We start from the raw sequence: 27,467 nt of genomic DNA on the forward strand, positions 1-27,467 counted from the left end.
AGTGCAAGTGAGAGCTCTACCATCGAAAACGGTGTTTCGTTTGTATTTGGTGTCGCGGCGCGGGTGATCTTCTGTTCCGGAACAGAGTCTGGGCATACTTTTTTAGCGAAATCGAATATCCAGCGGTTGGAATATTTCTCGCTTTCATTCGTGGTGTTATGATTGCGCATTCGTCGGGCTGTGTTCCAAAGAGTACTCATAGATGTTTCTTTCGTTAAGCCGTCTATAAACCGACGCCAGTAACCGCGTTTCTTGGCTCTAATCAAGTTCTTAGTTTTAACGTCTAACGCCGCGTAATTCCGGTAATTATCAGGTGTTCCATTTTTTCTGAATATTTTATACGCGGAGGCTCTCTCCGCGTTTAAATTTGTGCACTCTTTGTCCCACCACGGGTTGGGAGGACGGATGTTAGTTTTCGCGCCGGGTACACGTTTCGTCTGAGCTTGAGTCGCGGTGTCGAGAATCAAGCCAGCCAAAAACGTGTACTCTTCCTCCGGAGGAAGTTGTTGAGTTCTTTCAAGTTTCTCAGATATCGAGGTCGCATAGCTATTCCAATCAATATTTCGTGTGAGATCATACGAAACATTGATTGTCTTCGATGGTTTTGAGCCGCTGGTGATTGATATTACGATCGGTAGATGATCGCTACCGTGGGGATCAGGAATTACCTCCCACGTGCAATCCAACCGTAGCGATGTCGAGCAAAGGGATAAATCCAGCGCACTTGGTCTTGCTGGTGGTGCAGGAATCCGTGTCATTTCTCCCGTATTCAAGATTGCCATATTGAAGTTGTCGCAGATATCATGGATCATAGTTGATCTGTTATCATCGTGAAGACAGCCCCATCCCGTACCGTGTGAGTTAAAGTCTCCTAAAACCAACGTCGGTGCAGGAAGGAGCTCTACGATATCACTGAGCCACCGATGCCCAACCGAGGCTCTTGGGGGAATGTAGATGGAAGCAATGCAAAGGTCCTTACCTTTGATTGTAACATGACATGCGACAACTTCAATACCTGGTATCGAGGGGAGGTTAATGCGATAGAAAGAATAGCACTTTTTGATCCCCAAAAGTACTCCTCCATAGGGATTATCTCGATCCAGACGAATAATGTTAAAATCGTGAAAGTTTAAGAATATTTCAGAAGTTAGCCAAGTTTCGCACAATGCAAATGCGTCACATTTCAGATTGTTTACTAGAAATTTAAATGAATCTATTTTTGGGATAATACTTCTGCAATTCCACTGTAAAACAGTGATTAGATCCGTGACCTCGGTGGATGATTTAGCCATCGAAAGATACAATCGCTGAAAGAAGGGGCCAATTTGCAGTCAACTGCTTCAAATATGTTTTTACTGTTGGCATGAAAGCAATTAAAATGCTTCTAAGAGGGTCTGAAATATTGAAAGTTGTAAAAATCCAGTCCACAACATCAGAGAACTTTATAAGTCCAGCACCTAGTTGGTTCTCTGGTGGATTTTCAGGGACGCTTGGGGATTTTTTAGTCCCTGGAAGCGGTGGGAATTCCATCTCGGAATTGAGTTTTCCGAGACCAGGAGCTTTTTGCTTCGGTGATTTTTCCCGATTCCCGTTAGCTGTAACTTTTCGAAGCCCTTCGGAAGACACCTTCGAACCCTTACTAGGTAGCTTATGAGAAGATTTATTCATTCTTTTCCTACAGCTACGAGGGACCGCTGAAGATGGACCTTCCAAAGGGTCGTCAGAATCGCTCTCGTCAGTTGACAAGCAGGCATATGGATTCGTTGCCTGTTTAGGAGGGGTGGCACTCTTAACCATCTCGGCAAAGGAACGCTTGGAGTGTTCCTTCAGGGAACGCTTCATCCGATCTCCTCGCAGTTTGTAAGCGGGACAGTCAGAGAGGTCATGCGGACCCTCCTTACAGTAGAGACACTTTTCAGCATCCTTACCGCAAGAGCCGTCCGCATGAGCTTCCCCACAGTTAGCACAACGTGGCTTATTGCTGCAATGGGTAACTGTATGCCCCAGTTGTTTGCAATTGGTACAATTCATTATCCGGGGTACAAATAAACGAACAGGCAAACGAACCCGGTCCAAGAGGATGTAGTTGGGCAATGCCGAGCCGGCGAAGGTCACACGATAAGAGTCTGATTGGGGATAAGACTTTGTTCCATCCCCGGCGATCGATACTGAATGCAATCGCTTGCAATCCAGTATCTTGACATTCCTAAGTGAGGGGTCTTTAAAACAACCCGCCCCGTACTTAAGAATATCCTCGCAAGTCAAACTCGAATCGGTGACCACACCGTCGATTTCGACTTCACGAGCTGGCACGTAGACGCGGTACTCCAGCGTAAAAGGATCATTTTGAACAAGCTCATTAGCCTGTTTTGAGCTGGTAAACAGGACCCTGAGCTTGTCTGGCCGTATTCTATCTATACTTTTTATGGTATTATATCGCGAATTCAGGTCCCGCGATATTTTTAAAATATTCAGTTTTTTTTCCTTTGATTTGGTCCGGAAATAGACCGCGTAAGGCCCGGCCGGTAGTGCGAGCCCATCAGGATAGCTCTTTATGCGGGACTTTTTACTGACAAGGGAAGTCTCCATTTGAACATCGGGAGCGGGGGGGGCAGGTTTTAAATTAGACATAGCGGAACTACTTCCGCGCAAAAACAAATGATTCGGGGGGAAATATAATTTGACCATTAAGAAATAAAAATAAACGAAGTAAAGGTACTTAACAAAGATCCAACGGGGGACACCAAGCTGGACTTCGTCGATCGGCGTATCGCCGCTTTGATGATGTGCAAAAAACCTCCGAGAGGAAAAGGCACACTTATTTATAATCCTCACACAATGGCCGCTTGTTTATAATCCTCACACTTGGCCTTGATCGGCGAAACAATAATCGGCTAACGGTACCGTTTCGATCGACCGCTCGCAATAAGGCACTGTTCTATTATATAATACGAAAAAAAAACCTATCAGAGGAAAAAGCACTATTGTCTATCACACAATATCGTCCGACCACTTTATCACACACACACAACTGGTTTTCAATGCTTTCGCAGTAAATCCAAATCACGTCCGTTCGCTCGGAAGGTTGAAACGGCAATGATCTATATTGGTAATAGATGATCATTCTATGTGAAAATGATGGAGATGGCATACTTGCCCCACCTTACCCTATGTCGATTGTCTCAAGTTTGGTCTTTTTTTTTCATATCAGCACCAGGGTTGCCACATTTAAATCTGCATTTTTTTGGGCAAAAATCTGCAAATCTGCATTTTTGACAGAAAAATCTGTATAAAAAATCTGCATTGCAAACTTGATTTTTTTTACTAGAAAAACTATCATGTAACAATAATATATTACAAAGAATTCGTTGCAAATAATGCAATGGACGATCAGTTTAATGATTCCGATGAAATAACGATCGAAAACACTTTCATGATAAGACGAGGATTGTTGCTTGCACAAAAAGTAACAAAACATTTTATTTAACTTATTTATATTTAAATGACAATCGTACTGTTTTGGAGATAATCTACAGAATGATGCTTGTACATAGATTTGTTAAATTTTATTTTCATTGTTTTTGTGAGTTGAATTTTTGATGCACCGCCATGCTCGGAAACATAGTTTTTAGCTTTCAAAATCGAATTCATGGTGTCTGAAGTCAAACGGTTTCTTGTTTTAGTTTTGTTAGCATTGTACAACGAAAATATCCTCTCCACACATGCCGATGAATGTGGAATAATCAAAAAAAATCGAATAAAATTTCGCAGTAATGGATACATAAACAAGCTATTACGTGTCTTAACATCCAATAACTGAGGCCACGTCATGTTTGTTTCCAATATATTAAGCTTAGTAACACTTATTTTCAGTCTCCTGAATTCGTTGTCTAACTCCTGTTTGTCAATCCCTTCTAGAAATCGTGGAAACTGTATCATCAATTCATTCAGGTTTGGCAGCTCCATGAAGGTCTGAGGATTTAGTGAAGCAGCAGTTTTAATTACTGGATTCGTGAAATCAAATCGCTTCAAAATTTGTTTCACCAACTCAATATAAAAATCACGACAAATAGATTTAAATATCAACTTCTTGCGTTGTTCTAACGATTTCTCGACTTGATTTGCCTCAACACCAACATAAATTTCTTCAGGGGATTTAATAAAGTTTTCAAAATCTGCTGCATCAACATTTTCCTTATAAAACCTCATTACGTAATCTTCTCTACATAAATTACCCAGGACTACTGCGAGCAAAGTTTTCGTTTCATTGTAAATTTCGAAAAACTTGGAATCAACTGATTGGAAAGTACGATTAACATTATTGATTAGTGATAGTACATAATTAAGGAAAAGCAACAACGGTTTTGTCATGGGATCATTGAGATGATTCAAAATGCGTATTGCCGTTGAATTCTGATCGTACTTTACTTGGAAAGAGAAAAACATATTGAGCTCATCAAATCTCTCAAGATTTCGTTTGATAACAGCTTCCAAAGAGAGCCATCTTGTAGCGCTTGGATGAAGGATTTTTAATGGTTTGACGTCAACGATATCTTGAATTCTTTGGAATTCTTTTGCCCGTTTTGGGCTGCTTGATATATAGTTGTATATATCTCGCATCAATTGTTCCAAATAAACTGGTACTTTCTCGCACGCATAGCTGGCGCATAATGCTAGCGAATGACAAGTACATTTAATGGATATCATATCCGGACATTCTTTTTTGAATAGTCGCATGACTGAGTTGCTTCTACCCATCATGACAGATGCTCCGTCTGATGCAAATCCTCTCAAGTTGTTCTTGTAATCGATGTTGTCTCTATTAAACTGAGCGACGATGGCTGCGTGAAGTGTAGCATGATCAGCGCATTCTACTTCTATAGCTGTATAAAACTGATCATTTGCAGAAAACGATTCCTTATTCATTATCCGGACAACTATTGCAAGTGTCTTGCTGCTACTGAGATCAGTAGACTCATCAATAATAATTGAAAAATTGTCTGCTCGCATTCGTTCGACCAATTCATCATGATGCGTTGATGCGATAACCGCTGCAACCACGGACGTTGTTTTCGTTCTTCCCAATTTCAATTTCTGTAAAAGCATCGTATCTATTGATAGTCCTCTCAATACGTTAGCGAGCTTATCGACTGCCGCAAATGGTACATTGTTTTCCAAAGCCCATGCGCAGATTTTCAGCTCTGCCTCATTTATTTTATCTTGAGAAGGTGATTCACTTATTTTTGATTCGGACTCTAACGTTACTTCCTTCATTTTATTCGCTGCGTCACAGTGTCGTTGGGTGACTAAATGTGAGCTCAGATTTGATTTCCCACCACGCGCAACGCAGATTTTCACCAAACAAATTTTACAGAACGCATAATACGGGTCATTGCGATAAGCTTCAAAGCATCCCAAACTCGATGAATCAACCCATTTCAAAGTGAAACGTTGAAGTACACGCATATTTGTCTTTGATTCTTTCGTGGTTCTTGTTTTATGTTTTGTGAATGTCATAGCAGACAAGTCTGAGCTGCCTTGTGTTAAATCTAAAGAGAAAAACGAAAGAAATAGAATCGATATAGAAATCTCAAACATTTTTTTGTTGAGTAATTTGTTGCTATAAACACATTATCACAAACATTAATTTTATTTACCTATAGATTCTCCAGAATCATTGGGAACGGAACACAATATTATCTCCTCAGATTTAGATGACACCAAATTGTTCAAATCAGCCATCAATTTTTCATCTGCTGAAAGTTATACGCAATTTATTACGGAAACCAATATTGAAACAAATATGCACCTTTAGAAAAAAAAGCATCAATAGTCCTATTTGCCATTCAATTAATTATACATTAATAACTTACGATGACACAGGAATCACAACAAATGACTGAAAAATGGGGCAAAACTATGCAGTTTTACTTTTATCGCTCTTGACGCTTCGAAAAAGACTATCACTGTAGACAATAGTCTAAAAAGGCTATACAGCAAAGCGGCGACTTTTCGAGAAAGACTATGCAATAGGGCGTGAGCAACTAGTAAGGTAATAAACGCTACTGAACTGATACGCGAGCGGTGTGCAATTCTGCATATCTTCAACGTAAGTTTGAAAATTCTAAACTGTTTTTTTTTGTATGAGGTCAAAAACCTGTAAAATCTGTATTTTTGGCCAAAATCTGTAAATCTGTATATACAGATTCTTGGTCGAAAATCAAGTACAAAAATCTGTATAATACAGATTAATCTGCATATGTGGCAACCCTGATCAGCACCATACGCGATGGCTTTCTTTAAAGAAGCCATTATACTTTCGCGAATTACATTGCCTTCACTAGTGCCAGTGTCGCAGTCAAGATGGTCAACATCTGTCTACTGCTTATTTCAATAGCGAATACACGATCTTTGAAAAAATATCCATCTGAAAAAAGACATAATTGAACAATTTTGACGGTAAATGTTTGTTTTTCAGCTTCTCTTTCTCCTTAATGGCTTGGACTCCTAGATCTATGAAGCGTTGTTTGTTTATGGGTTTTTGAAAGGCTGACGTTTATTATCTGGACTCACCACAGACTCTCAGCCAATATATATTCAGAAAAGCATGACATGCGCGTAGCCCACTTAACAGATTCGTAAAAACACTAACTCTGGATTCTTCAATTGTAAAATCATGCATCGCTCGTAAAAACTTTCATGCAAGTCAAGCGACATAAAGATTTATGAAAATATTTAAATGTAACCAATTGATCGTTGTAGAATACCAGCGATTTTCATGAGGGGCTTGTACCAGCGATTTTCATGAGGGCTTGTGTCTTGCATTCTGCCCCACCTGTTTCTACCTCATTGATTCTTACGGGCCTTTTTAGAACCGCCAATACAAGCCAAACATTCGTTTCTAATATAGGAAAACCAGCACACTGTTTTAGATTTACAGGAAGTTCAGTAGCTGGAAATTGTATACGGGGGGTGAATAATAGCACTGAACCCGAAACAAGTATATCCCCAGAGCAAATTCAGTAGCTGGAAGTTTTATATGGGAGATCTATAATAGAACTTAAGCTTAAACAAACGTATCCCCAGCAAGCGGTTTTGGTTTTTTTTATTCGAACAATTCTGTCAAAAAATTATGCTTCTAGAACTATAACACCACTGAATATTCATTGGAACAGTTCGACAGTCAAATTTATTACCGGTATATGCTGTTCTATTTTTCTACATTTGAAACAGGAGCAAAACGCTGCTTGAGTTTACAGTATTTTTCGCTATAATTCCTTGAAACTGACATAAATTATATTTCTCGAACTAGAACAATCCTGAACATGACCTTATAGCAGGTTAAATAATATAAATAATCGAAACAAAAAACCTGACCATATGACTACTTTCTTACATGTTTAATATGCTGTGTTTTTCTATAAATACGTATAGAAAATAACCTGTCAGCATGTTGTTTCGCTGATAACGATATCAATAACTGTTATTATTAATATAAATGTTTCATACTATATTAGATAAGTCAGTAAATTAATTATAAATATTGATTTAAGTCCGGCAGTTACATTTTCTCCATCTTATACGAAATGAAAATTCGAGTTTAACAACAATCACGCAACTTATTTTGATTTTTTCAATGCTTTGGTGTGAACGCGTTTATGTTGTTCCAATTGTCCTTTTTTGTCAAACTTTACCTCACATGTGTCACACCCAAAGCGCCGGGTGTGCGTTCGCATATGTATATCCAGAAGTGTGCTTCTAATAAACGCCTTGGAACAGAGGCCACATTTGTATGGTCGTTCGCCAGTGTGTGTCCGTCTATGATATGTCAGATGCAAACTAAGAAAGAACTTCCAACCGCAAATATCACACTCGTGTGGTTTTACGCCAGTATGAATTCGCTTGTGGCTATTGAGAGTACTTCCGTCTAGATATCCTTTACCGCATATATCACACTTAAACGGTCGTTCGCCTGTATGCATTAGTTTATGCTTTGATAGATGATAGCTTTCGTAAAATCCTTTGCCGCAAATATCACACATAAATCGTTGCTCGCTGGCATGTTTTCGTTTATGATGTGAAAGCTGACTTTGAGCACGGTAAGTTTTTCCACATATATTGCATATGTGGGGTCGTTCTCCGCTATGAATGTTTTTGTGTGTATTTAATCGAGCATTGTCGACAAATTTTTTTCCACAGATATCACATTCAAATTTTTGCTCACTATGAAGACGTTTGTGTAATGTTAAAAGATTGTTTCGAGTATATCCTTTGCCACAAATTTCACAAACGAATGGTCGCTCACCGGTATGAGTACGGACATGAGCGGTGTAACAGTTTTTCCGTGAAAACTGTCGCGTACAGTACTCGCATTTGTAACGATGATCGCTGCTATGAGTCTCCAAGTGGCGCGTGAGTACACGTCGTTTGGCGAACGATTTGTTACATATTACACATTTAAATGGTCTATTGTTAGATGCATCATCGGCTTGTTTGTCTTCGCACTGTTTTGGTGGAGTCTCGTGAGCCTTTGGATCTTGTATTTCGCTTTTGATTTCAATGGGTTTGAGATCAATTGCGTTAGAACTTTCCAAAATCGTTACCACACGATCCATAATTGTAAAATATATCCTTTAAAAATTACTGAAGACGTTAACGAAATTCTGTTTCAATGACATTTGTGAACAGCGTTGCCAGGTTGCCAGATTTGTCTGGCAAATGCCAGACACTCAAACTAACCAGATCTTTTGCCAGATTTTCCAAATTTTCTCAGATTTTGTCAGATTTCGCAAGATCTTTACGGTTTTTGGTTTCTATACGATAAATGGGGTGACCCTTTTTTTATTTTTTTTTGTTCTCTGAAAGTGAAGCCCGGCAAAAATTTCCTTGTATATAGTAGTTCCAGACAAATCCAGATAAATTTTTGAGTTTTGAACGATTTTTGGAAAAATAACCTGGCAACTCTGTTTATAAACTACACGTTTCGAAAAAGCTACACAACATTCAGTACACACAAAAAATACTGTTAAAAAAGAATCAATTCTACACGCTCTTTGAACATAACTCATGGTTTGAGTTGCGATTATTCAAATTCATAAACTGAGTATAGATTTGAGTAAAGTTTACTAGAGCCATGGGTTTTCTCGCACTTAATCATACATTAGAATTAGCGTTGAGTTGTCGAACATTGGAGTGAAAATAGTATCCAATACAAATAATAATACCCCTAGGTTCCATACATTCGGATCGCCAATGTTTGGTTCACAAAATGATCAATTTAGCTCAGTCCATCCTTTTGTTTCGTCTTGACAACTGCTATTTGCAGAAAATGTTAATTCTGACAACGTTACCTGGTTGTTACTATAGGATTTAATTCGTTTGTGTGCGGAGTCAAACAAAAATGAATACAGTATCGAAAATTTCATATGATTCACCAATTTCGGATGACATCAAATCTCCCCAAATAAATCTGGTAAACAAGTGAAGAATCACTTTTACGGTGTATAAAATCAATACGACTTCCAAAGCTCATTCCAAAAAAAAACTACTTGTGAATTGGACACAATATATTGCGAATGTCAATGGATAGGAAGTGTCTTCAATGCTATAGAAATTGTAAAAGATAACTGGAATCACTATGATTATGCGGATTCGAGAGCATGTTGATGCAATCATCGGAAGAGGCAACACTGATGTGAATGTGAAAAAAATGTCATCTTCAAGCATAGCAAATACAGTTTTCGTTTAGATTCAACATTCCAGTATCATCAAAATGCGCTCTCGTACGAATTTAACTTATGAAAAACTTAAATACTTTCCATAATCCGTTCTCCTAATTCAACAAATTTGATTTACCTTTGCCTTACTCTCCGACAGCACGATTCTATCATGATGTTTCAAATATGGCTCTTAGTCAATAAAGAGTGTAACTTTTTCACTCAAAAATAATTATATTAAAAGTGTTCACCTAAGTACGTAATGTGTTATGAAATAGTATGGAACATAGCTAATAAATGCCATTTTCATGGACTCAAAACAAACGAAAACGACGAGAAATAAATGTCACTCAGTTGCGCTTGCAAATTATGAGATCGGGATCCATGTCCAGTCAACGACATAAGCGAAACAATTTATATACAATTTTCAAAATTATGTTCTTTCGTTCATTTACCCTTTCAGTCATTTTCGGTTTTAAGTGAAAATCGTATGCTGTGCAGTGTCGATATGCAACTAAAGCTTTGAGAATCGATAATGGCAGAAAACGATTCGCACTTGGTCGTCGTCTAACCCGATATTCATTTTTCCCTCTTCAGCTTTACCCGAGCTGAAGGTGTGTGCATGTGTTCCCGAATAAAAAAAATTTGAAGAAAAACAATTCGATTTGTTGTTACAAAGCCTTCCACAATTTTGCTTTGAACATTGAAAAATATTTTAAAGTATTGTTATACACTATTCAATTAATTGTGAACATGCTTTTTACAATAGAATGTATAGGTTGTTAAGTATCGAAACAATTCAAATATTGAAATGCAGCTGCTTGCAGGGATGTCAAGGGCTTGTATAATAATTGAAAATGATTCGTCGCAATAAATTATGGGATTATAATTATCATATATGTATTTGACTTTTTTTAGCGATGTTATAAAGGCAACCATTTATTTTTCTAAACGTTGTTCACAAAATTGATTTCTCTGGTACGTGAAACTGATTATTGCTTTGTGGTATATACGTAGCTGTAATCAGTGTTGGTGATTGCCGAAAATTTGACAGAAGCTGCTCGATTTTTATCTATATTGTATACAACATTTTCAATCCGGTAGAAGATGCTACAAGAACTCGAGTCTCTCAATGCATGAACCGCGAGAGAATTTTTCTACATTTCTTCGCTCCACTTCATATTCTGAGTATTTCACGGCCCTTTAAAAAATTACAGTCTGATAATGATTGGTGCTGTGTGGAATTTACCAAGAGAGAATCGCAAGTTGACAATTATCGCAGAAAATCGAATCGATGATTCGACTTCATGATTCTGATACTAGGTTGCAATATTTCAAAACCCTTGTGTGGAGCATTCACATACATTTTCATAGACACAACTTATACAAAGGTTATACGCACATATTTAGAATAAGCGGCAAAAGTAAAATGATTCTATCGCAGTTATCCACTGCCCATACAAAATCGGATCGCGAAACGAGAATAAGCGACCGTTTGTTGCTTCAGAGAAAATTCCCACAGCAGCGAGCTAACCTTTGATTCTCAGACATGTTATCGATAAATTCGTCTATTCTATGTTAAATGAACCATACCGGTTTTTTGTTGTTGTGATGATATCCGTCTCTCTTTGATGGCACTGATTCAATCGTGTGAAGAGTTGCTAGTGAGCATTCTTTAATACGATAGAAGCCATCCTTGGCTGTAATATTTTTTATTTTCAGCTAGTTTTCGATAAGGTAACGTGGCGCCATCATGACATATGCGAGTATTGTCCCAACTAAACTACCAACTGTGTGGTAGTCTGTGATGCTAGCATGTCCATATTTGTTTTTGGATGTAGTTGGTTCGTATTTAACTTCAGAGGTTGTATCAGTCTAAAGCAGGGACGGGTATAGCGTGATGGATAAGTCGATGCCTTTCACGCAGCCTACCTGGGTTCGATTCCCAACCCCGCACAAAGGGTCAGAAAACTTTTTTGGCCCGAAGAGACAAATGACCTCATGGTTAAAACCTCTATAGTCAAAAACACACACACAGTCAGAAGCACATTGACGGCTGTTTTCTTCGGCTAAAAAATTGGAGTAATGATCGAAGGTATAAGTAATAAATTGAGGTTACCGTTTTTATTTTACTGTTTTGGCTAAAGTAGACATTTGATTTGCGAAATATTGACCGTCTGTATCGTTCTCCTCCCCAGATTTCGTACTCTTTGAATTATTTAATTGAATTACGTCCACGCTTCTTCGTACCGTTTTTACTGAATGCTAAATTATTTTTGTGCGTCGGGGATTTACTTTTGGTTTTTCTTTCTTTTAAGTTAAACGAAGTAATTGAAATATATGAGAACAAGCGGTGAATTAATCCTTTGCAATATATATGTTTGATAAAAGACTACTAAATACTGATTCTAAACGACGGGCGAATGTTTTATGTTATTTTGGCTTTGACAGCCGTCATTGAATCGGTCCTGGCAGCCATTTGATACTCATGACTGTCAAGGTAATCAACACGTCGTGCGGAAAGTTTCGTTATTTTTGAAAATAACTATAATTCCCAGTAAACTCATCTAGAATTTGATTCGGAATTCAGTATAATTCCTAAATGGATTCCGAATCAAATTTTAAACGAGTTAACTGGGTTTTCCTCTGATGGACACGTTCAAAATCTTTCTCAGTGTAACTAACGAATGCTAAAATGTGGTCACCTTTTTAATAATCAATTGTCTGGTGTTGAATGCGAAGAATTTCTGAAGTTAAACAAATTTAATGTAAGCTTTACGAACCGACTGGTCTGAGACAAAAGAAAGAGACAAACATTATTCAAGTATGGTGATCTTAATCTTGTAATTTGTAAACCTGTGTATTATTTTTGTTTATTTTTAGGTAATGATAAAAATTGAATAGGTAGTTTACTATCTCGAGTAGATTATTAAACTAGTTCCACTCTCAAAAGAACATCGACAAAAAAAAAAACTATGTAAATCATAGATGTAATTATATTTCTTTAGAACATCAAAACATTGGAACTATCTATCTCAGAACTTACGATATCTTTGACCCAGTGTTTATAGCACAGGAAGCAGGGTATCTCATATCGACGAAAGAATCCAAGAAGAAATACCGCTCGGAATGATCAAAGACACCAAAACCGAAGAGAAAGCTTTCCAAAGTGATGTGATATCTATGGACAATCACAAAATCTCCCTTAACAATAAGCAGCAATTTACATGTGAAGTATGTGAAAAACGATTCGAAAACAACTGCATTTTGTTGCAGCACAAACGACTTAACTCTGGTGAAAAACCATACAAATGTGACGTTTGTGGCAAAGAATTTCGCTTGAGATTCGTTTTAGTTGATCATATGCGAATTCATACCGGTGAGAAACCATATGAGTGTGACAATTGTTTCAAAAAATTTCGTACTCGGGCAATTCTGACCAACCACAAAATAACTCATAGCGGTAACGACAAATCCTACAATGGAAATGGTAATAATTCTCGAGAAGACGCACGCCCTTATCAATGTAATATCTGCAAAAAGGATTATAGGCGAAAATCAGACCTTACACGACACAAACGCGTACATAGCACTGTAAAACCGCACGTTTGTGAGGCTTGTGGAAAACAATTCACATACCCTGAGGGTCTTCTGAGACACTCTTATACCCATAATAAGGAAACATTCATGTGCAATGTCTGCGTGGTACACTTTAGTAATTTTGAACAACTAAAAGAGCATCAAATAATTCATTGTAAGCATGAATGTGCCGAGTGCGGAAAAAAGTTTAGATTCAGTAGTGTTCTAAGTCGACACATGCGAATACACACCGGCGAAAGGCCGTATCAGTGTGATTTTTGTTTCAAAAATTTTAAGACAATTAGTGCTCTCTCCGATCATAAAAGCATCCACTTCCAACACCCAGTTCGGCCGTTCAACTGCGATGTGTGCGGTGCTGAGTTTCAGCGAAAAGCATCTCTGGCTCGACATAAAAAGAACCATGGATTGCACCCGGAAACATCTGCTAAATTACAGCCAGTGAGTAAACGAATAATTGCATCCGAATAAAGAAAATAAGAAACTAAAATGTTCCACATGAAGAGTACAGCGACTGCGGTGGTCTGGATAATGAACTGGAAACAGAGATTTTGCAGACACACTAAGCAGAATGAGCTAGCATGTATTATGATAGTTAAGATTTGATTATTTGAATATAATTTCGATAGCTACGATTTTATTATGCATCTACATAATATCACTTTGAAAACAAGTTATAGGTCAACAAGTTTGCTTCTTGTGAACATTGAGTAATTGAATTATGTAGTTCAATGGGATCACCTCTATATATAAGAGTAAATCAGTAATGAATGATCCGGGACTATGCAATTATCATAATATTTACTTGACCCGTGAGCAATCAATCGATGAATTAAACACCAAACATTTCTAAATTATACTTCGAAACTTTTAGATTGCTACCGTTGTGCTTAAATTACCCAAATGCGCTAGTAAGTTACTAGTAGTAAAACTTCCACTCACGTTTTTCCTGAAGGGGGTCCCATACACGCTAAATTTCTATTTAGATCTTGGTTCAATAAAAACTTCCGTGGCACTGGAAAATAACTTGCGCACAAGTTCATGTAGCGTGAAAAAGATTCCCACTTAGAAAAAAACGTTCAACGGTGGTCCTTCATTGGTCCAATACGTTGGATCATTGGTTCAATGAAAGTCCAATCAATCATTCAACGGGAGGCCAACACGGGACCTTCGTTTGCCGATTTTGAAACAGACCGTTGAACCGAATGCCATTTGTTTCGTTCAACAAACCCGACAGACAGAGGTCCATTGTTGAGCCATTTTTAACATGAGGAGTTGGAGCCCTGTTGGACTAGTTTTACTGAAGAATTTCTGAAGTTTTTCCCACTTATTTGTTTAAACTAACACTACATATCTGCACAATACTTCTACTTCTCGTAAAATAACAACAAATTTTCTTTCTATATAAAGGTAACACTTCATTTTCACACTATTTTTGTAAGAGAAAAAAACAACAACAAACCGTTCCAGCAAATTTAACGAATGTTTCGTGCAATATGTCGTTCAACAAGCGCTCAAAAATCAACAAAATTGAACGGCCTGCTGAGAGGGTTGTTTGTTTGCAGATGTGATTTTCGATGGATTTTTCTCTTTTGTATTGTATTATACCTTATTAAGTATGATTCAGACGGTACGTCAGCGTCTGTCAAAATTAGTTTATTACTTTCTTTACTGGAACGTTCATACGTGCCGGATGTCAAGATTGCGACGTTTTGTGTTAATGTCTCTATAAATGACTATTCACACATATCCGATCCGTTTCAGTTCCGGCATGGACACTGATATTATTTCATTCGTTTTCTATGCGCTCATTTACATCTATCAGACACAGTGTCGTTTCAGTGCAGCTTGCCGTCAGTGTAGCGTTCGTCCGGCAAACTCAAATTCGTCGTCACCGACGATTGAACGATCTCTGTAAACCAATAACAGAACCGTTCGTGCCATAGTTGAGTAAAATCACTGTTGCGTAGAGCTCTGGGACATTAATATTACCTTCATTGAGCAAAACGGGACAGAAAATCCTACCGTTGGAAATATATGCTATTATCAAATCAAAATCAAATTATTGTTGCACTTGTCGAGACGCATTAAGGGCTGAGGACAGTACCGTAAAGTGGTAGGTTTTTTGCTACTTTCCCGTCTCAAATTATATTTTCTTGGAAACGGTGCAGAATATAGAAAAACCCACCTGACAATGTCGAAATTTAGTTGAGAATTTTCTATGATTCATTGAATTTAGCGGTCATGTTGTATTTTTTTCTGACTGAAGAACTGTTGAAAATTGGAACGCTCGGAAATGCATACCTCTACTTGTTCATCGAATATCTCGAATATCGAATATTGAAGGCTTGTATCATAAATCTACCGTGACAAAGTCTAGATAATTTAGTTTAGATGCGATTAGTACATAAAACATATATGTTATCGCGATAAAAATAAGGTCTTGTATTTTTCTGTGACAAAGTCAGTTTCAATGCATCTTCCATTTTTTTTGCTTTGGTTTTCTGATAGCATTATGACAAAGGAGAGATAAAATTGGCTCAACAAGGTTGCCAAACACACAGACATTCAATCGTTGTGAAAGTAGAATATTTTTTCATTGTTCATTGGAATTCATGTAATGTCCAACCCATACGATAGATTAATGTGATAAAACTTCTCATCAAAATAATAAAATGTATGCTGGCAACCCGGTACAGTTTGCTCATATACGAGAGAGTACAAGAGAAATACGATGCGTAAAGGGAATTGAGCGAGCCACGTGGTCGATTTAAAACTCAACACGTGACCCTCTGTCCTCAGACCTTAAGGCGGTTGTCCTCGGGATTTGATGATATTGGTCTTACAAACTTCACCAAATGTGTCATATGTGACCAACAGTTTGCTAAGCTGTGTATTTTAAACGACACATGCAAACACATACCGAAGGAGCACCGTATCGTTGTGACATTTGCGGAAAAGGCTACATCGAGAAAAGTGCTTGGAAGCGGCATCAGTTTCGTCATACCAGCTGTTTTTCAAAGAAGGACGTATCTTACAAAAGTAAACAAATCGAGGTTCTCTCTCCTACCAATAAATGCTTCAAAATCCTACAATTTTGTCTAAAAATTCGTATTCTACAAAAATCTCAATCTTGGTAATACCAAGAACTATAAAAGGCGAAACTGTCATTCCATTTGTTTACGCAAGTTTCGCCCTCCGTGTTCCATGCCAACAAACAGGGCGATACTTCAATTGCTGGTAAGGAAGGGCGAAACTATTTATTTTCTTTATTTTAGATAGTTACCGAACCTTTTATTACTGGAAATAGTAAAAGAGACAATAAAACTACTCACAGATTTGTCTTAGTAGCGAAAACCAGTCAATTTCGTGAAAAATGCGCAAGGGCGTATCTTTATAATTCACACAGGAAGTATAAAAGTAAACAAATCGAAAAAGGGCGAAACTCTTTTTATGTTGATTTATTCAATGGATATAGAAGGAAAGTGGTAACATTTGCGTGCCTTTTGAAAATAAACTAACAATTCATCGACTAATCATAAATTGATCAGAGAATATACGATAATTTCTAAACACGATTTGAAACCGAAGTCGAAACATTCATCGATGATTTTCTCCATTTGCTGTCAATGTTAGATTCGCCGTTCTTTGAAAAACAGCTGATACAGGCCAGCAGCCTTACAAGTGCGTCCGTTGTGAAAAAAGTTTCGCTGACGAGTATTGTATAAAGCTGCACATACGAACTCATGCCGGCGAACAGCTGTTCCGATGCTAGTTTTGCAATAAGGGCTATTCCGTGAAGAGCTTACTGATTCGACACCGGAGAATGGCCGTTCAAGTGTGAGATATGCGATGAAAGTTATGCTGATCAACATTATCTGGGAATACACACAGGAGTTCATACTGGCGATCAGAAGGACAAGTGCGAAACGTGCGAAATTTGTGGCAAAGGGTACAGTTCGAACTCCATGATGTCACACACTGGGGAGCGTCCACACATATCTGTGGTAGAAACTTCGACAGACTAAAAGCACTGTGATATCACAGTGTGTAGCACATAACTGAGCAGCATTTGAAGTGTGATATCTGCGGAAAAACATTTTCCCTCATGGCAGAGTTCAAGTAACATTTAAAATCTACTTCGCATATGAGAATTTTTCGATGGGCTAAGTAAGTGTATCGGGGCTTGTAAGACTTTAATATAAAAAAGAATCCTTAGACAACTGTTTCGTTAACAAGTGGATCATTCCCAGTTTTCACGACAAAAGAATTCTTTCAGCAGCTCCAAATAACTAGTCGATTCACTGGTCTAGTTCTGAAACAGTTGTAATTTACAACAAAGAGAATTTCTTATTCGAGATATTCATTTTGATTTTTCGCTTTGAAACATCCGATCCGCAGTTTGTTTTGTTTACATTTCTCATGACTTCAATATGCAGTAACCAAGGTTATGGTAACTGTTATTCAAAGTCAACAATTTATCAACTTGTGTTGCCAGTTTCTACATTTTTTCAAGTGATTACGTTTTGACATTATCAGTTACTGAGGGGTAGTTAAATTTACGATACAGTTTTGATATACGAGTGGCAGATCGTGTCGTCGGTGAAGCACTAATTTTTGGTGCAATATTTTCTCTACTTGAAAAGCATAGTTCATCCGATTATTTTCATTACGCCCTTTATAAATGCTGTTGTTTTGACAGCTGCTCTACCCTGTTGATACACGCTCATTCAATCGCCCTTATACTGAATAACGACGTATTGATTTTTCGATCGAATGTGGTTCGATCGAATCATAGCTACCTTTGATTTTGCTAGCGTTATTGGGAATACGAATGAAATACGAGCGAAAAAACGATACGACGTTATTCAGAATAAGGACGAATGTTACTCTCAAGTGAGTAATTTGTACTCACTTTTGTTTATTTAATTCAAATGTCAAAAAGTGAGTAATATTGATTTAGAAGATTGAGTAACTTCTACTCAGTTTTTAAACTGACAACAAGTTTTACTCACAGTGCTTTGAAAATGTTGTGTGAAAATTTGCGTTCACTGAACTTTTCCCTTTGTCGGAGGCGGAACCAGATTATAAGGGCATATACACCTCAAAGCAATTCGCGCAGGTTGAAGACGGTAAGAAAGGTTTCAGTCGACGACACGACCAGGCACTCCGAAGAAAAATCTGAACAAAAAGTGTTCGTGAGTGATTTACCGCCAGTTACCATAAATTTAGCGACCCCTCAATAATCATGAAAATAAACTTCTTTAGCAACACTGTTTAAGTTGCTATGAACTAGTTACCAAGGAGCGCTATAATAAATAAACAAATCATTTGAGAAAGTTGTGAAACTTTTATATAAATTTAAATTTTGTTTCAACGTTCTTTTTAGATTTACGCCGACCACAATAGTACAATAACCAAATCTGGTACTAGAAGTAGTGTTGCGACAGAAATGCGTCATCCTATATCATCCACAGCTACCCATTAGCTCTATCTTCAGTGTAGTCATCTAACTCATCCATGATTATGGTCTTTCTTTTTAGAAATAACCAGTCGAGTTTCCGAAACACGTCACTTTTGCTTAACATACTGTCTACCAACCCGGAAGTTAGTACCAGTCTTCACGAAATGAAAATGAGACTTCATTGTTAAATTGTATCCGATACTGTTTACATTCGACTACTTCAACAAGTTCCAGCAGCCTTACGGTAGACCTTAGTTACAGTCTGTTTTCTGTTTGAGACACAAATAATCAAATTATTTGAAGGAGACCTGTTTGCACTCTCCAGCTTGCGATGTGCACTTCAAAACCTATAATTTCGATCAGATCTAATATACTGAGAAATTTGATTCCCGTGCTGTTCAAGTGCCTTTCATATTCATCAAAGTATACACGCACTTTGTGAAGACCTCAAATCACTGAGAGTAGAAGTAGAGGAGTTTCCAAAATATGACAGCGCATTGTTTCACAACATGTATGCTGATTAGCAACGAGGGTTGAACGATTTGGAACAAAGGGGGAATTGAAATGGTTTTACTTTAGAAAGTCATTAGAAAATAACAAATATGCTTTTAATACCGAATTCTCATGATATGACTGATTAAAAAATTTGGCAATGACGGATTGAATGACTGCAAAACTTAACACCATTTATAAACTCATTTACATAACAGAGAGTCATTATAGATCTAAGTATGGTTACGTTGAACTATTTAACAAACATTCATGAATATTGAATTCTCTGGAAGTCATTTTTAATATGTTCGAGCACCAGCAAGCCTTAACGAAGACCTCTATCCGATTAAACTAAATAATAATTCCACTCGAGACAGTTTGTTTTGTTCACATTTCCCAAGTTTCTAATATGCAGTAACCAAGGTTATGGTAACTGTTATTTAAAATCAATAATCTATCAACTTGTGTTGCCAGTTTCAATAGTTTTTCAGGCATTTTCGTTTTGACATTACCAGTTACTGAGGGGTAGTTAAATTTGCGATACAGTTTTGATAGACGAGTGGCAGGTCGTGTCGTCGGTTCAGTCATATAGCAAGTATTTTATTTATTTTTTCTGTATAAGAATACATCAGAGCATTTCTATGAATGCTGTACAAAATGCCAGTACATGGGCAACGTAGGAAGGCAGACGGATCCTTCCCAATGACCGGTGAACAGGTAGCGGCTTCCTTCCTTCCTTGGATAGAAGTAAGTTAGTATTTGCTTAAAGCAAAGAATTCCCTATTCAATTCGAATGATAATGAGTAATATTTACTCACTCGAGCTAATTTTCCCATTCGTAGCACTGAGTAAATGTTACTCAGAATTTGACAAATACCATATTTATTCAAAAGTGAGTTAACAAGCTTTACTCGCTATAGAGTAATTCCACTTTTAACGAAAGTGAGTGAAATTGTACTCACTTTAGAGTAACATTGAACGAGCGTTTAATAATATTGTTGGTAAACAAAAGTGATAAATCTCGGTTAATTTTTCATTAGGGCGTATAAGCAAGTGACACTTTCTTTTTGTTTACTTTCTCTTCTATTAATTACCAAGCTTTTTCCACGTTTATCACTCAACTCTTTGCGTGAAATGATACCCGAAACTTTCGACTTTCAAGCAAATAAAAGAAAATCTTTTCGATCGCATCACAATAATCGAAAGAGAGAGTGATTAAAGAGAAACTGTCACTTGCTTATACGCCCTAATGAAAAATAAACCGAGAAATGAGCCGAAGGTAAAACAAAATATCTTCTTGTTGCAATAGTGTATTTACTATTCCGAATCGGCTGCTGAATTAATTTTAATCATAAATGGAAACAACTAGTGACCGAAAGTTGTGCTCATCAACAGAAGATATGAAACTCGCACAAAACTTTGATCAGCAGATACAGTTTCCTTTGGAACAACTACCAATCAAACCGACACATACCCATGATTGCGATATCTGTGGTAAAGGATTCACCAAGGACAGTAAGCTGAAGGAGCACCGGAATTCTCACACTGGTGAAAGACCGTTTGCGTGTGGTTTTTGTGGTAAAACGTTCTCCACCAGCAGTACCCTATCGGTTCACAAAAGAACTCATTGGGGTAATAAGCCACATACATGCGACGTTTGTGCCGCAGTATTCCAGGAGAGAACAGAGCTCGTAACGCATAAACGTACTCATGTCGGAGAGAAGCCTTTCAAATGCGAAGTCTGTGACAGAAGATTTTCTAAAAAATCTTGTCTGGATAATCATAAAAATTGTCGTAACATCGAGAAGCCGTTCAAATGTGCAATATGTGAAAAAGAATTCATTTTCAACTTCGATCTACTTCAACACGAACGTATCCATTCTGGTGAAAAACCACACAAATGCGATGTTTGTGGCAAAGAATTTCGATTGAAATTTGTTCTGGTTGATCACAAACGAATTCATACCGGTGAGAAACCATTCGAGTGTACTATTTGTTCTAGAAAATTTCGTACTCGTCCCATATTGATTAATCACAAAATAACTCATAGCGGTGATGGTAAATCAACCTATACTGAGATCGGGTCTCAAAGAAAGACACGACACTATCAATGCAGCATTTGTAAGAAAGGATACATGCGCAATTCGGACCTTATTCGTCATCAACGCGTTCATAACGGTATAAAATCGCACGTTTGCGAAGTGTGTGGCAAACAATTTACCTACGCTGATGGTCTTTTGCGGCATTTGTATGTCCACAACGAAAAAATATTCAAATGCAATATTTGCCTTGAGCAGTTTGATACCCATGAGAAACTGAAAGTACATCGGATTGTTCATGACAAGCATGAGTGTGTTGAGTGTGGGAAAAAGTTCAAATGTAACAGTCTTCTGAATCAACATATCAGAGTACATACTGGTGAAAGGCCGTACCCTTGTGATGTTTGCATCAAAGGTTTTAAGACACTTAGCGCTCTCTCCGAGCATAAGCGCACACACGTCAAACACCCTGTTCGGCCATTCCACTGTGATGTGTGTGGCGCTGAATTCACTCGAAAACCCACCTTAACTCGCCATAAAAAGAATCATGAATTACCTCCAAATAGTAGCATGCTAGCGAAATCAGAACCTGTAAGTAAATGCATAATACATACGTCGCAATAATTGAATCTAAATAAATTTTTAAGGACACCTCAAATGCAAGCATTGACGTGCAGCGGGAGGATAGTAAAGCAGAGGAACTACAACTAAAAACGGAGATATTAGAAATTATGTTTGAATAAACTATTCAGCTGTTTTTCAAAGAAGGACGAATCTAACATTGACAGCGAATGGGGAAAAACGTCGAGGAATGTTTCGACTTTGGTTTCGAATCCTATTTAAAAATTATCGTATATTCTCAGATAAATTTTCGATTACTCGATGAACTGTTGGTTTAGCTTTCAAATGCAGGCAAATTTTACCACTTTCCTTCTATATCTACTGAATAAATGAACATAAAAGAAGTCTCGCCCTTTTTCGATTTATTTACTTTTATGCTTATGATATTGGTTGGTTTTCGCGACTAAGAAAAAACTGCGGGTAATTTTACCGTCTCATTTATTTTTTCCAGTATTAAAAGGTTCGGAAACCATCTGAAATAAAGAAAATAAATAATTTCACCCATCTTTACTACCAATTGAAGTATCTCCCTATTTGTTGGCATGGAACACGGAGAAGGAAACTTAAGTAAACAAATGGAATGACAGTTGACAGTTTCGCCCTTTATAGTTCTTTGCATTACCTAGATTGAGATTTTTATACAATCCGAAATTGTAGGATTTTGAAGCATTTCTTGGTACGTGAGAGAAACTCGATTTGTTTACCTTTGTAAGATTCGCCCTACTTTGAAAAACAGCTGATTTAGATAACTATTATTATCACTCTCGTTGTTGTTTACGGCCGTGTGCAATACGTTCGAAAGTACGTCATAATCGTATTACTGTTTACGTTCAAACCAATCGTACTTTCATATATCATATACATCCAAAATAACAATACCAATCTAATTTTAAACTTTTTTAACCATCTGTTCCGGTCCAGACGAAGTCATTCTTGTGTTCGCTCGAAAGTGTGCGAGCGCGATTCGTGTGCGAGAAACCGTATCCGCATCATAGGTTTTTGAAAGATTCTAAGCTTCAGCTTCAAAAAAGTGACGAATGCTACAGAATAAATATCGTACTTATGGGGGGTAGGGTCTAAATGATGAAAAAAATCATCTTTTTGCGATATTTTTTTTCATAATTTTCGTTAAACAAAATAAACTCAAACGTTTTGCATAATAAAAAGCATCATTCGAACAACATTTTGTGATTTTTTCGTAATAAAGTATTGAGAAATAAGTTGGTGAAGAGGTATTTTTGAGGATTTTGAATTTTTGGTGATTGTTTAAAGTCAAAACAACGATTTTTCACGAAACAATCCGCAATTTTTGTGGCTGTAAAACCTTCCCAAAGTAACAAACAACGTAAAGAAAAACGTTTGGGTCTGGTTTTTTATATGTAGATAGTGTGTGCAAAATTTGAAAAAAATTGGTGCAGTAGTTTTCGAATGACGATGGACACGGACTTTCAAAACCTGCTTTCGAGAATAATGCGTTTCAAGTTTTTTGTCTTTAAAATCAATGGAAACAATTTATTACTCAAGGGAGCCTGTAGTGTCTAATATTTTCAAAAAATCATATGTTTTCTTTTATAATTTGTTATAATGAAATATTTCAAGGGTGTTTTGTCAAGTTTGTACGTCAATCGAAGCAGAAGTCTTGGGCCTGTGTGCCGAGCTCTTACTTCTTCGTAGAATGAGATAAGCAAAGAAAAAGGCCGATAATTTGCAGAGTTTTGTTCCGATAGATATGAAAATTCCACAGAATATTCTTGAAATCTTTTATTATAAGGAAAAAACAAAGAAAAAAATAAATGATTTTTCCAAAGTGGTCAACCCTACCCGCCCCTTAAGCGGTCCTTACACGAGAATTATAAATTTCATTTCAAATTTGTATGGGGAATTCATCATTACTGCCCTTACACGGTTATTAAAAATGACATTACTTTTTAGTAATGACACTTTTAATGATCGTGTATGGGCCTCTTTAAGATCAATATTACTCAAACCGATGAAAACTGAAATAAAACTTCATGTTACCTACGAAAAAATGTTCCAAAGTAAAAAAAAACTTGTTTTAATCCACCTAGTGGTGCTAATGCCTTTCTCATATAACTCATGTTTTCATTAATATTACAGAAAACTTTTCTTTGAATATTGAATAGAAACAAAGAAAGTTTGTGCTAGGGTACATAACCGTTTTTATTATTTTTACGTTTCGTCTTTAACTCATCAGTGCAGAGCAGTTCAAATTGAGCTGCTTAGTGCTAAATTTGGCAGTTCAATTTGACCCGCTGCTATTTACAGTTTCTGCTATTTACAGAACACTTTTTGTTTTGCGACGGAGTGCAATGTCTTTTGTTACGAGCCGAACGAAAATGTGTTTTCGACTATTTCTGGCCAATGCAGGTTTTGTCATTTAGGGGTTAGCCAAATTTTGTGCTAGGGCAATTTGAACTGCTCTGCACTGATGAGCCAAAGACGAAACGTAAAAATAATAAAAACGGTTATGTGCCCTAGCACAAAATTTGGCTAACCTCTAAATGACCAAACCTGCATCGGCCAGAAATAGTCGAAAACACGTTTTCGTTCGGCACGTCGGAAAAGACATTGCACTCGGTTGCAAAACAAAAAGTGTTCTGTAAGTAGCAGAAACTTTACGTCTGCTTAGCGGTTTAATTGAACTGACGAGTTTAGCACTAATCAGTTCAATTTGAAATGCTCTGCACTGATAAGTCAAAGACGAAACGTAAAAATAATAATTTTTTTCCCCTTTATGGGCTACTCTGGCCGAGGGGGGTGGTTACAACGATCCGCACTTTCCATACCGGACGAACTAGGCTATGGTGCCCAAATAAACACTAGTAACGAAGGAGGAAACCGGCCTATCATTGATAGGTTCCCTCCAGCATGTAACCCAAGCGACAGATTCCTTTACGGTTATCAATTTGCAACGAAAGATTTGAATATCTTCTATTGCAAGTTCACCAGAGAGTTTTTCACCCTGTAACCAGTCAATCATTGAGTCGTGCGTCTGTATTAGAGGTGCGCATAACAGCTCATTTTGGTGAACAGCTCCGAACCGATCAGCTCACCAAAGGGAATCGATTCGATGTATCAGCTCATCAGCTCTTTTAGTTTGAACTTAAGGTTCATTTTGTGCGCCGTTTTTCTTATGCACCGGTTTTCTTTCATATGCATGATCGAAATTGAATCATTGATTTGCAATGATGCAATAAGTGCAATGCAAATTAATTTATTTTTGACTGATGTCGACTAAATTGAATCTCTTAAAGAGCCGAAGATCCGATCAGCTCGTAGCGTGTTCCCTTCGTCATAACGCAGTGAACTGGGTAGCAAATGAGTGAGCTGATGAGCTGCGGATCTTTTGAAAAGAGCTGTGAGCTGTCAGCTCACTTCAATGATTCGATTCACTGGAACAGCTCAGGAGCGAATTGCCCATCTCTAGTCTGTATCGTATTAGTATTTTGTCATCCTACCAACCGCTTCTGTGTCTTAAATGTCCTCGTCGATGAGACTTTAGAAAATTTCGCTTTGTATCCGCTTCGGTCTTGGCCCTGCTTTCCTATATAGTCTTTTATGTCTGAAGCGGTACAAACGATTATTATTTTAAAGTTCCTAAATAGATGTAGATATGTTTGGTCTACTAACACTATCCATTCTAATCTGCTCTGATTGTTTCTATCTTTGTCGAAGTTACGTTACATTTCCTTTTCCCCATTGCATCGCTTTTTTGATTATGCCGTAGAAACCTGTTAATATCTCAATGTGATAATTTATCAAGAATAAAGAAATAATATTAATTACTATAACAATAATAATATCAATAAGAAATAATAATAGTGACAATCACAACAATAATAATAACAAGTATATTTATAATATTACAATAACAACAAGAATAATAATAATGATAATAATAAAAGTAATAATAAAAATAGAAATATTGTGACTTACCAAAAGTTAATATGTCATCAAAAGATTTATTACATTAACATACCAATTTTTCGTCGTTTCACTGGAACTCTTGATTTGTTTTCAATTTCCTTTTGGTATTCCTGTGGCACTTTCCGTTCCATATTGTTGTTGTCTATAATCTTTTATTTTGATAGTTTCTCGTGATAAAAATAAAAGAAAATCAGGTATTAGTAAGCTTGTTAAATTATATAATGTAAGGATGCGCATTTAACACTAGATTGCCCAGGAAAGTCACAATATGTAAACAATGGAAGGATTGCTTGAAATTCTGTGAACATTTCTAATTCCTAATTCAACGATATATGCACTTAGACACACTGCACTAGCTTTTATTTATTCTGTCACAGTTTACATTATTGACTTTCTCTTTTTCAATCATTTTGACTGCTTTTGAGCAATTTAGGTCTAAACTAAGTCTTGGGCCTTCTAGTGTTGAGCACGCATCCAGTAAACAAGAACTACATGTATTTCGTGAAGAAATACTAGATGTGATTGGATGAAATGGTCCACGTGAACCGTTCTCTTCCAGAAACACACATCTCACACTCTTAGTTAGAAGGTGACATCTGTGTCCAAGTTGGAGAAATCTAAGTACATTCAAACCTTTCCCGATATGAGAGTGTATTCACACTTGATTAATCAGTTTCGTCGTCATTGCAATTTGTAAACATTACCGATACCGAGCCGGATCGGAAAGGTTTGAAAGTTCCTAAACGGTTCATAAGATATCAATTTACTCCTATTCCTGATAACAATAGTCCTCCTTTTAGAATTAAATTCACCAAGTTCAGGACGAATATGATAAATTAATATTTATCCCAACTGGATCAAAATAACTCAAATTGGTGACCAATTCCAGGCATAAGAATGCTCGAAACCACCTAATGACCTATTGTCAATTTCAAGCATTATTAGTCCTGTCCACTCCGAGATCGATCCAGACAACACAATAATTTTCATCTTTTACATTTATAAGCGAACGATCGATCTCGGGCATGGTCAGACTTTGTCAATACGCGAAGTGTAAATTGACTCCACCCCCATCCACCAAGCGGGGTACGCACCCTGTAGCTCATCAGCCCAGGGAAAGACGAAACGTAAAAATAATAATGATAATAAAAAAAAGTTTGCTTGGGCATACATTAGCATAACCTTTTCAATTTAAACAGGTTTAGCCCAAATTAATAGGCATTTTTCGTTTTTTATGTATTTTCGCTCTAAATGACGGTTTAAAATTTTAAACACATCTCACCCTGTTGTTCCGGAACCGGAAGTAAGGAACAAAGATGAAAGCAGTCTATTTTTATATACGCTGACCCTATTATTTGAGTGTAAGTTTGTGAAAATCGACTTAGCTGTTTCTGAGAAAATAAAGAGAGTTTCGTTTTTGAGTTTTCGATTACTATTTCCGGAACTGGGAACCGACATAGCTGAAATCGGCTCGTTTTGGCCAGCAACTAGCATAGCCTATAATTTGAAACAGTTTTGAACCAAATTTTGAAGGATTTTACGTTTTTTTATGCATTATTGCTCTATTATTTCCAAATAACATTCGTTTAT

At 37.1% G+C, this 27,467-nt stretch overlaps 4 protein-coding genes across 4 annotated transcripts; 2 read left to right on the forward strand and 2 right to left on the reverse strand.

Moving 5' to 3' along the window:
- Positions 1 to 3,498: 3,498 nt before the first annotated feature.
- Positions 3,499 to 6,100, reverse strand: LOC131427086 (uncharacterized). The gene is made up of 3 exons (XM_058590006.1): positions 5,810 to 6,100; positions 5,658 to 5,753; positions 3,499 to 5,549 (listed from the first exon to the last, which is right to left on the reverse strand). Exons 1-3 carry the CDS (start codon positions 5,844 to 5,846, stop codon positions 3,499 to 3,501), a joined length of 2,184 nt encoding a protein of 727 aa, XP_058445989.1. The 5' UTR covers positions 5,847 to 6,100.
- Positions 6,101 to 7,086: 986 nt separating this feature from the next.
- LOC131429738 (zinc finger protein 239-like) lies at positions 7,087 to 8,661 on the reverse strand. The gene has a single exon (XM_058594064.1). The coding sequence runs from the start codon at positions 8,613 to 8,615 to the stop codon at positions 7,620 to 7,622; it is 996 nt and encodes a 331-aa protein (XP_058450047.1). The 5' UTR covers positions 8,616 to 8,661; the 3' UTR covers positions 7,087 to 7,619.
- A 3,780-nt stretch (positions 8,662 to 12,441) lies between these two features.
- On the forward strand, positions 12,442 to 13,937 carry LOC131427636 (zinc finger protein 93-like). Its single transcript, XM_058591016.1, has 2 exons — positions 12,442 to 12,540; positions 12,600 to 13,937. The coding sequence occupies exon 2, from the start codon at positions 12,846 to 12,848 to the stop codon at positions 13,782 to 13,784; it is 939 nt and encodes a 312-aa protein (XP_058446999.1). The 5' UTR covers positions 12,442 to 12,540; positions 12,600 to 12,845; the 3' UTR covers positions 13,785 to 13,937.
- Positions 13,938 to 20,369: 6,432 nt separating this feature from the next.
- Positions 20,370 to 22,238, forward strand: LOC131427634 (zinc finger protein 501-like). Its single transcript, XM_058591013.1, has 2 exons — positions 20,370 to 21,899; positions 21,956 to 22,238. Exons 1-2 carry the CDS (start codon positions 20,625 to 20,627, stop codon positions 22,049 to 22,051), a joined length of 1,371 nt encoding a protein of 456 aa, XP_058446996.1. The 5' UTR covers positions 20,370 to 20,624; the 3' UTR covers positions 22,052 to 22,238.
- Positions 22,239 to 27,467: the final 5,229 nt, after the last annotated feature.

Source organism: Malaya genurostris, chromosome 2, assembly GCF_030247185.1.
Source record: "Malaya genurostris strain Urasoe2022 chromosome 2, Malgen_1.1, whole genome shotgun sequence".
Taxonomy (NCBI): Eukaryota; Metazoa; Arthropoda; class Insecta; order Diptera; family Culicidae; genus Malaya; species Malaya genurostris.